Source organism: Perissodus microlepis, chromosome 5 (assembly GCF_051167445.1).
Source record: "Perissodus microlepis isolate ML-2025 ecotype Zambia chromosome 5, ASM5116744v1, whole genome shotgun sequence".
Classification (NCBI taxonomy): domain Eukaryota; kingdom Metazoa; phylum Chordata; class Actinopteri; order Cichliformes; family Cichlidae; genus Perissodus; species Perissodus microlepis.
The window spans coordinates 18578226-18589375 of NC_140465.1; the positions used below are offsets into that span (position 1 = coordinate 18578226).

The 11150-nt window shown below is 39.4% G+C and overlaps 1 protein-coding gene across 3 annotated transcripts; it reads right to left on the reverse strand.

Annotated features, from left to right (window-relative positions):
• Nucleotides 1–1202: 1202 nt before the first annotated feature.
• On the reverse strand, nt 1203–9492 carry LOC146387113 (uncharacterized). 3 transcript variants are annotated; one of them, XM_084928470.1, is made up of 5 exons: nt 9043–9492; nt 5106–6145; nt 4746–4901; nt 3988–4080; nt 1203–2650 (listed from the first exon to the last, which is right to left on the reverse strand). In XM_084928470.1, the coding sequence occupies exons 2-5, from the start codon at nt 6135–6137 to the stop codon at nt 2372–2374; spliced, it is 1560 nt and encodes a 519-aa protein (XP_084784596.1). In that variant the 5' UTR covers nt 6138–6145; nt 9043–9492; the 3' UTR covers nt 1203–2371. The 3 variants fall into 3 exon arrangements, with proteins under 3 accessions (XP_084784596.1, XP_084784595.1, XP_084784594.1); XM_084928469.1 differs by having other exon boundaries at nt 9029–9492; XM_084928468.1 differs by lacking the exon at nt 9043–9492 and having other exon boundaries at nt 5106–7432.
• Between the last annotated feature and the right edge of the window lie 1658 nt (nt 9493–11150).

Sequence of the window (11150 nt, forward strand, 5' to 3'; positions counted from 1 at the left end):
ATACCAGTACCAAACCGGTACTTTTGAAACGGTGCCGGTGCTTAAACGGTGCTCGAACCGGTGCTTAAAGAATGGAGAACACAAAATTGGTCCAAAAACCTCTCATGTTCAGCTGCTTTTTTTGGAAAAAGATAACAATGCAGCTATAGGGCATATATGGTATCACTCTTGGCTGGAAGCAGTACTTAAACAATGCAAAAAAAACACAAACTTTGTCCAAAAACCTCTCATGTTTAGCTGTTTTCCACTTTTTCTTTGGTCATTTTCATCTTCTTGTTTGATGGCATCTGCCATCAAACAAGAAGACAGCCATGTAACTACGACGGTGTTTGCTAGTTCACCTTACGTTTAATGTAATAATGTGGTTAGCGTACTCAACGTAAATTACACACAGGCAACACGCAGAGAAGAACAGCTACTTCTGCCATCATCATCCGTCATCATTTCTGCTACATTGGCAGGGCTAGGGGCCAGGACTCTCCTCTTCGAGTTTTTGGGGGATGTTGCTAACTCCGGGTCCGATAACAGGCAACCCACCCGCAGTAGATGTGCTCGGTGTGAGGTCTCGCAGCAAGCTATCAAATATTTCTCGGCTTTCAACAAAATGCTATACGTCGCCAGATGTTTCATCAGATTCTAGGAGTTACCTCCTTTGCACAGTATCACCTTAAAGCACTTGTTGCAGGGTGCTGAGTTTGCATCTTTTGCTGTGAAGTACAGCCAGACTTTGACCGCTTCGCCTTGGGCATTTTTAATCTGTAGCTCTGCTCTAAAAGAACGTACGTACCTGGGCCCGCCTACTACGCTTGCAAAGGTAAAATGATTGGCTAGAATCCAAAGTGTATGACATTTCAGGAAAAAAAAAGCACCGAAATAAAGCACCGAAATGTGCGCTGCTTTTCGGTCTGGTTACTACCATTTATGTCAGAACCGGTGCCATCATGCACTCTAATAAATAAAACATTGGTTCAAATAAAAAAAACATGTTAACGTTTTCCACTAGAATTTTTGAGTTAAGCCAACTTCTGGCAGAATAACATTAATTCAAAGCAATATTTTTGAGTATGGTGAAGTAGCTTTTTTGGCCACAATTAAACACATTCTTAAGTAAAATTAACTTAATAATTTTCGACTAGAACACAAAAATTTAAGTTCATCCAACGTGAATTTTATGTATAGTGAAGTTACTTTTTGGCCACAAAAAAAAAACACATTCTGAGTAACATGAACTTAATAATTGTCAACAAATACACAGGAATTTAAGTTGATCCAAGATTATATTTATGTATGGTGAAGTAACTTTTTGATCAAAATAAAACACATTTATAATTAAAATGAACTTAACTGTCGGCATAAATAGTATTTATGTTGGTCAAATATGATATTTTGGTTACAGTGTAGTAATTTTTTTGGTCCTACAGGAGATTCTATAAGGGCATTTACCTGTTTCCCAGCAGGCTAAGTCGCTCCAAAATACAACCTTGATCATTTGGCTGTGTCTTATAACCATAACTACCGCGTGGGCAGGCTCATGCATGGTGGTGCCTGCCCACAAAGAAGTCAAGGTTCTAAGACCTTAGAAACTTGTCGATCACTTTTTTCCCCAAACGAAGGTCAGCCTTAACATGCGCTGTGTGTGCTCTTGTGTCATGACCTTCAGAAAAAGAAATGGATGTTGTGTGTATTTGTTTGAATGCGGCAGATGTGATGCCAAATACCTGGACATCAGCTAAGGGACTCGTACCTGGTGCTCAGAAAGAATAGAAATTCAGACAGATGTATTCAAATGAGTTAGACCCATTTAATTACAATAACAAACATCACAATTCTTTAACGTGCGTGCGAAGTGCAAGATTTGTGGGCTTCAGTTACCTAGAACACAAATTGCCCGCTGAAACTTAAGGAACTGTGTATTAAAATTGTAATACAACCTACTACTTGAATCCTCTTTTTTTTACTTTAACATGTGAGAGTGAATCAAAACAAAAGATGACAGGCTGCTATACATTAAATGCACTAATTTAAACATAAAATGAGCAAAGCTTCTTTCATTCAACTTTGTCAGCACTCTTACAAAGTATTCTTGATTCTCTTCTATATTTGACTTTTCACCCTCAAGATTAAGGCCAGCTAAAGAGGGCATTACACAAACTTTAAAACACACCAGTACCCTCAGAACACAGGTCATGGGAGAAATTAAACGCATTCCTTAAAAATGTGCAAATAACAGCATTTAAGACACGGCAAAACATCAACTCAGAAGACTTAAGAACAGCGCTTTAAAATTTAGTAAAACAAAATGAAGTAGTGCCAGAAATGCAGGAATAAGGTTTTTGTGAAACTCACTCACGAATGGTCTATCAAGTCTGCTCTAGAAAATACCAAACTTAAGATTCATTACTTTAGAGCTGGCTTTTTGTCCATCAAGCTCAAGGCATAGCTTTTGAAATACCTCAAAGGTAAATTTCAGCTGCTTGGGATAGGTAAGGTTCAGAGCGTAGATTACTCCCATTATCAAAGCACAGGATCTGGCAACATCAATCCTCTCCAGGATCTTGGATCCCTCAACGATGATGGTTGCAGGCCCATCACCAATGATAGCAATCTTCATGATTTGCATTGCAAGGTCTGCGTTGAGCTCCTCCTCATCCTTGTAGGAGAAATTAAATGTTAGGATGTATAAAATACATAGCTCAAGCACTTCAGGATGACGTGCATAAGGGAATGAACTACTACAGGTAGGAAAATAAGCTAAAACAGGTTGTCTTTTGTGTTTTTCAGTGATTTTACTTTGTCATTCTGTAATTTTTAAAAGCTAAATTAAACCATAATCCAACGTTTAAAATAAAAAATGTCTTGTTTTTCACAGTTTTGTTTTTCCACTTTGAAAAGAAAATCTAATAAATCATTTTTAAGGGTTATTCCACTTCTAAGTGAAATTTTATCTATTGCCATATTGCCACAGTTAGAAAGTGAGAAACAAGCCTTTTGTAAACAGCACACTAATTCTCCTGATCCGGAAGCAATCCATTTGCTTTAGCAGAGCATAAACAATGGAAGTGAATAGCAGGTGCTAGCATGTTGTGTGCAAAAGTGATTAAAATGACTCAGTAATGAAAACAAATGTTTCTTGGGAGCTCAGTAATCATGTTCACGGCAAATGAAAAGTGCAAAAGTAACACGGAAGATTTGCAGAAGCTGATTTAGACTTGAGACTACATTGCAGTTACGACAAACACCGCTGTAAACATCCACTGCATGGTGCATGGATATAACGCAACAGTTGAAAAAGCCTCCAGCTTCCATAAACAAACACACACAGCCACTACTATACAAGCATAGTAAGCTGCAGTAACAATGGATGGGTCTTTGATTTGTTGAAGAAATATTGCACAAATAGCATGTTGGTTTATAGACACTGGTCGGCAGTGGCTTCAACTGCTGTGTTATAACCATGTGGAGGCTTACAGCAGTGCTTTGTCGTAATGTAGTCCCAAGTCTAAATCGGCTCCTGAAAATCCTTCATGTCAATTCATACTTTTCATTTGCAGTCAGCATGATTGTTGAGCTCCCCAGGAATACTTGGTATCATTATTGAGTGATTTTAATCACTTTTGCACACAAAATGCTAGTACCTTCCATTCACTTCCATTGTTTATGCTCTGCTAAAGCTGCTGCCAGATCAGGAAAATGACTGCGCTGGCTACAAAATTTTTTATCCTGTGTGTTTATGTTGCACCGACTGTCACGCTGGTGGGATTTTATCCATGTAATCAACTCCACCACCTTCTCAATTCAATAAAAAGCTCAAGAGGCGTCTATGGCACTGAGCGTTCGGATTCATTTTGACGTCTAAAGACGTCTATGGCACTGAATGACTTAAATACTCAACCCTGAACAGAAAATCCAATGAACAAAACACAAAGACCCTACAGAGACATGCATTCAAAACTAAACAAAAAATTAAAAACCAACTCAAGTACTTACGCTGTATTGTTTGAAAAGATCCTCCTCCTTCTCTCCAAGATAGACTATGAGGCAGCGAATAGCAATTTCTCTGCGCTTTTCAACTGTGTTGTCCTGATTGATAGAAAAAAAATAGATGTGTTAAAAAAAATCAGATGTAAGTAGCTTACTTCATATACTGAAAATGATATCCATAATGATATAGCATTTTTTAAATTAAATAATAAAAATGTTCATTTGGAATAAGGTGGAAAAGGTGATCTGGCTATTCTCCTGAGTTTCTTATTGTTTGGGACCTGCTTACTCCGCACACAGTGGGGGGCATGGCTGTCTCACTCTGCGGAGATCTGACAAACGCTGCGCTTGTCACCTGGACATTCCTTCTTCATAAGTAAAAACACTAAAATAAAGATACATTTTGTTGTACTTGTGCTCTGAACTTGTATAATAACAATAAATATCCATTCAATTACAATGTAACTGGCACAGATACAGTCTTCCTCCATGTTATGTATTGTTAACGTGCTTGCGCGTGTGAAACACTTTATGTAAATCATAGAGCTTTATTTAAAAATAATAAACAGTGTATATTGTACAGACGACATATTTTCTTCTTTTGCCCTGCCCTAGATGCAAGTGTAACCAAAATATGAACAATTTTGGAAAAAAATAGTGTTAGTATACAATGGACCTTGTTCAAAGCAGCCATATCAACATTTGACATGAAAAAAGTAAGGCAGATGCAAATAAAGGTCTATTCATAAAGTTATTCATTATACCTGCAGAAGCATGTCCTTAATCTGCCTCATCCTCAGACCTGCAGCTCCTCCTTTTGACAGGGTCAAGGCCATCAGTTTTGGGGTGCATTGGTCAAGCCTGGCCAGAAAGGTTGATTCAAGGCTGACTGTTGTTATCCTCTTAAATTCTTCACATATCTGCAGGGCACACCAGAATAAAATACAACAAGAGACATAAGTATAAATAATTCATAAATGAAAATCCAAATGTGCATTTGTAAACATTTAAACATATTAGGTGTAAATATATGCATTTCTAAATTTTTTATTTATCTGACTTCAATTTGTAATTTCATCAATCCACAACACAAAAACACTGGTTTAATAAACATTTTATCTCACCTGTACCCTGCTAAAAAGAGCAGGCCAGCGCTTCATGAAGTCACTGATGGCAGGGGCCTCTTTCACTATTTCCTCCCGACGAAGGCTGAACGTCTTGTCCATTTTCTGAGCTACCACTCTGGAGTTGTCCCTTTTCATCACTTCACTCAGTAGCTCGATTCTCTCTTTTTCCAAACTTTCACTAGTTTCACCTTGAGCATGAGGGGGTAGGTAGTTCACCTCAGCCTTCTTTGGTTTTTTGACATTCTTTGCCGGGTATTGGTCACATGTCATTTTCCTCTTAAGTGAGTTTACTTCAACTTCAGGGCAGCCGAGACCTCTAAGCTTGCTTCTGAAATTGTTCATCTTGTACTTTAGACGCTGCGCCCACCCATAGCATCCATTGAAGGACCCTGGTTCTTTCAGGCAGGGATGCTTTAGAGTCAGGGCCTCTGCAACCTCACTGATCTGCAGACTGGATGGATAAGCAGTATACTTATAAATAGCTTCTGCTAGTTTTCTAAGGATGTCAGGAAGCAGTGGAATTAAATCTTTTGTAGGGAGAAGAGTCCCATCTTTTTGGAAGCGCTCGTTGGCTGACCGAATTTGGATCTCTGTGAGGTCAGAAAAGCTGGGAATCTGAAACTGAACAGGCCAGCGCTGGTAACGGTGCCCTGGACTATCTTCAGATGCGGAAAGAATCAGAGTGTCATTAGTTGACACAGATGAGGTGTCAACAGAGTCCTCCTCAGATGGATTATCAGTCATGTTGGTCACATCACTTAAGGTCAAGGTTATTGTAGGCTCCTGGTCCTGGAGAAACACAATCTTGATTGTGTCCTTGTCCTTAAGGTCAGTTGTCGAAACAAGGGTAAAAAACTCATCACCAAAATCAGCATCTTTATAGTGAAGACAGAAGTCTCTTGTAATGGAAAAGGTATCACGGATGGCTGAATAAAGGTCATCCACCGTTTCTGGGATTCCAGATGGTAGTACAACTTTACGGACATCATGATCTGCAAGGATCACTCGAAGTTGAGGCGGTTGTGACATTAGGTAACCTGTAGACCAAATTTTTGACATGTTTCTGTAATTCTTAGTAACAGCTAAATAGTGCATAATATAATAAAATTTGATCTCCATGTATGGAAACTAGGAGCCAATTAACTATATGCCATCTCTGAAAATAGTAGAAAGACTGAGATTTGGGTTTGTCTTTTTTCAGCTGAAAATCTCCACACAAAGTATGGAAATCATTTATGGAACATAAATGCTGCACTTAAGAGTCATAATGGTTGTTCCGCCACAAATGTAAGAAATCAAGGGGACCATGTCTGATAACTCAGCTGCCTCTATGACTTTCACTGGACCAGTTTTCTCAAGCACATAGCTCCTCAGATGTTCAATTGACCAAGCAGTTACACCTTTCACTATGAATCCCACATTGCCTTTCAAAACCACAATCTGGATCAACTCCCCAAAATCTGGTAGACCACCAGTGGAACCATAAGCCAGGATCATTCCACTAGTGTACTTGGTGCCTCTGTAACACACACTTTTGGCTATCTGGACACATGTCTCACCAGGAAACTTAGCCTGCAGTGCTTCTTGGATATCCTCTCGCAGCACACTAACATCCATTGTAGACAGTGTTGTAGCCTGTAGTAATGGTCTGACAGCTCTGGAATCATGTTGGTTATAAGCAAGCAACAACTGATGCTTCATGGCCAGTGACAGCAGAATATTTCTAAAACTACGAGTATGTCTGACAACACGCTTGAAAAAGCTGTGCTTTGCCTCAAACCGCATTGTCCACAGTGACACCAGAGGACCATAAGCCCTGATAAGTTCTGGATAATGTTCTAGGAAATGGTGTTTTGGAATGAGGCGTTGCTCTGGAAAAACCATGAGAAACCTGTGTTTATGCTCAGATATCTTACTGTCCAGGAAGCAAATGGTCTCCTCTGTGTGCACTTGATTCACAACAAGCTCAACAATGTCTCGAAGCACAAGAAGCAATTCCCATGCTGGGTCAGCCTCAGGGATTTTTGATCCAACCATGAGTGGCAAGAGACGAAGCAAAGCCCAGTTCTCATGGGCATTGCCCCCCACACTTTTCCGTTGGGCAAAGTTCACAGGAACAAGCTGTGGTGCATTGGTTTTGTCCGACCATTTATAGGGGAACTCTTTGATGCATTTGTTCAGCTCTTCAAGAGTGAAGTATTTGTTGTGAATGAATAGTCTTAGACACAGTGCTATTTCTAGGGGCACTACACCTTCAAAGAGATCATGCAACACATCAGGTGGATATCCAGACAAAACATGCAAATATTTAAGTTTTGCCGTCAGTGCACACTGTCTCTTCACTCCATAAACATGCATCAAACTGTTATTTTCCTGTAAAGCCTGGACATGCAGTGTGTGTTGTTCCGCTGTTCTGGGTGGGAATGCCTTATTTCTCACTTCACCATCTTGAAATTGTGACTTTTCACCAAGACAAAACCTACAGACATATGAACTGGAAAAGCTCTCAACAAATCCCCCCATAGAATGGGCACCAAGGTTGTCTGCAACTACACTAAACACTGTGCCTTTGACTCTTCTACCCAGTGATGGAACATACAGTCCTTCCTCCTCTAAGACCACAAGATCTTTGAGCAGTGGCTCTAACACAGCACTGTAACCAAATCTCTTTACATCCTCAGCCTTGCAAAGAATTGCTAAGAAGATTGAGTTTAGCTCAGATCTGAGCAATGAAGGGACATCAGCTAACACCCAATATACAGATGTGATTTTGTGTTTTTTCCTGGATGTACCGAGAGGATTGCAAATCTCAAAGTCATCCACATAGAGATTTAGCGCAATTGTAAGGTCATTTTTTGAGAACAACTCGTTGGTTTTGTAAAAGGTGCCGTCATGAAATGAGTTGTACACAGTTCTCTGCGCCTCTGCTTCACTCAAGATCAGGTCTAGTATATCTTTCCTGCTAAGAACCTGAAGTAAAGACTTTAGAATGGGAACATACTGGAAGCTACTCTCTCCAGTAAGAATATACTCAATCGGCTCCACGACAGAAAAGTGTTCATTAAAATACTTTCTTCTTTTGAAGGCAGAAGAGAGAGGACCACCATCACAAAGGGCAGCGCTAACAGGGTTAGCAACACATATGTTGTTCACCATTTCAGACACAATGGCTTCATCAACTTCACAGTTGTGTCTCTTCAAGCAGGACTGTAAAATGTCTTTCGTGATGGGAGCGGAAGCTGAATGACAAATAAAATGCAACGACTCTACAAGCTCATCAATGCATTGGTTGGGAACATGAAATGAACTCTCTAATTTCAACATCAAATGAGCCAAGCTTCTTTCAATCAACTTTGGCAGTACATTCACATCATCATCTCTAAACTCCTCAATGTCAGATTGTTCACCCTCCTGATTAACTACATCGCTGCACTGATCTGTTTGTAAAGGCTTTTCAAACCTCTTTAAAACGTCTTCTTTAAACTCATCTAAAGAGTGGGGAGTGTGCTTGCGATGTTTATGTGACGCAAATGTTCCATAAATGTTAGTTTTGAAACTACAATTTTTGAAAACACAGGACACAGTTTCTTGCTTTTTCAAATGTTGACGAAGGTGTTCAAAATACTCTTTTTCAGTGGAAAATGTGCCCACATTACAGAACTGGCAACAGAAACTGAGTATTTCAGAGGTTCTCACTGTTGAGTGAGTTGAGTGTTTCCTTGATATGTGTGATTTTAGGCTACCCCATGACTTAAATGAACAAAAACAATCTAGGTAAGGACATGGCAGAGGCTGTACACTGGGGATATGGCGTAACCTATAATGTTTCATCAGCTCTTCCTTAGTGGAGGTTGCAAATTTACAGATTTTGCAAGGCCAATCCATACTTCATGATTCTGAATTACTCAATTCAAGCTTACTTGTTAAAGCTTACTTCAGAAGGTCCCTTGGTATTCGATACCAGGAGAAGATGATGGTTTGAGCCTTTGTCCTGGCAAGAAACACAGCAAAGTAACTGAATATTTCGGTGAGATTCCCACTTTCTTTAAAAGGCTGACCACGTCTTAACTGGAACCCCTAGATCTGCAACGCCAGGACAGTGTATAACACCAGAAAGTCATGCCTGCACAAAAATACAAAAGATGGTATTTTCAACTTCACCTGTGAGTCTTCAATACAGTGAATAAGTTTCACCTGTCAAAGCTGTGTGAGCTAGAACCAAACATTCAAAACTACATACACCTGAATACACTGGGTGCTGGAAAGCCTAACGTGGCTTTCCATAGATCAAATATACATAGAGGTGACATGGACTGGGCCAGTCTGTTGGAGCGTGTATCCCCACCGACCGCGATCTTGGAGGGGTCTCCGCTCGCCCCCAGTGCATGTATTTCTACTGAGGAATGTGTTAACTCAAAAAAAAAATATATATATATATGTGTGTGTGTGTGTGTGTGTGTGTGTGTGTGTGTATATATATATACACACATATATGTATATATGTGTGTGTGTTTTTTTTTGTTTTTTTTTTTATCAACAAAAGCAAACATAAGGTGTGGCATGACAGGACAGAATCATTTCTGACAGTAAATACGAAAAAAAAAAAACCAAACTTTTTTATACACAAGCTACAATGTCAATAATCCCACTTGATCTGTTTTCATTTCATTCTCCAAAACCAAATTGGAATCAATGCTGAGTCAGCAGCTATGGTCATTTTTGTGCACCCTAGTGTTGCAAAAACTGGCATACTACTGAAACCATATGTGGGATTATTGACCTTTCTTGCCTTATCTGTTTGGAAAAATATTTAAACATTTTCCTTATTTACCATGGGTGAATACATTCCTCAGTAGAAAAAATGCACTGGCGGCGAATGGGGACCCAACCAAGATGGCGGCCCGCTATTGATTTTTTCTTACTTTCAAACTTTATTGAGGCATATCAGTGTTACAGCCAGTGCCAATGCACGTCGCCTCTACGTCTCTACAAAACACGGAAAGTCCCCAAAAATTAGGGACAGCTAACTACCCTACCATATGCGGCACAGTGCACTTAAGTCTGGTCTTTTACCTGTGAAAATAGGCCGAGCAGCCGGTGAAGAACCGCTCTTAGTGGTCAACAGACACACCGGACTAATGGCGACCGCACTTCCTGCGCAGAAGCCAATGGGGTTGAACTTCACCCCGTAACGTTACGAAAATTTAGAAGCGTTTCTTAACAATTACTAACATAAAATGCTTCCCTTCAAAAAATAAATTTCACATTTCAAAAATAAAATCACAGTGAACACAACTTAGCTTGGCTAGCTACGTTAGCATAGTAGTTTGCGCCGGGGCTAACAACGTCCGCTATCTTTTAAAAATTATAAGACAATTACAGTGGTCTGCATTAGAGTAACGTCAGTGTTAAATTTTCCAAAAAGAGCCCAACAATTTATGCTATCGCGGAATTAGCTGCTGTGTGTATATTAAAACACACAAACGTGGGGGCAAGCTAAGATGTATGTTATGTATGTTACATCGTTGTTTTAAAGTAAACTAACAAAATCCAGAGCGACTGCAAATATGTGTAATTTCACATAAAATTACTCACCGTTCGCGACGAACACAGCTCTTGATAAACCTTGAACACGTGCTGTTGAATATGTCCGCTTGAGTAGAAGAAGGGAACTGTGAGCTGTTTACACGTCATCAAGTTGTATTTTACATCGACAGAACTTAAAATTATATTGTTTTTTGATTAAAAGAAGATTTTAAATTCAGACAAATCACGATTATATATTGAGTAAAGAGGCATAATTTATGTGTCACCCGAACTCAATAAAATAAAAATTTTAATTAGGAAGTCTAACAGTATTTATGAACTTGATTTTTCATTTCACAACAACATATATATGTAAGTAATGACTAAAGGTCCCATTAATTACTTTTTAGAGTGTGGCACCGGATACCGGTACCCATCCCTACTAATAGGACTCGAAGATGAAAGCGTATTGAAGGCATTGGAGGGTTAGAAAAGTTAGACTAGCTGGCAAAAGGA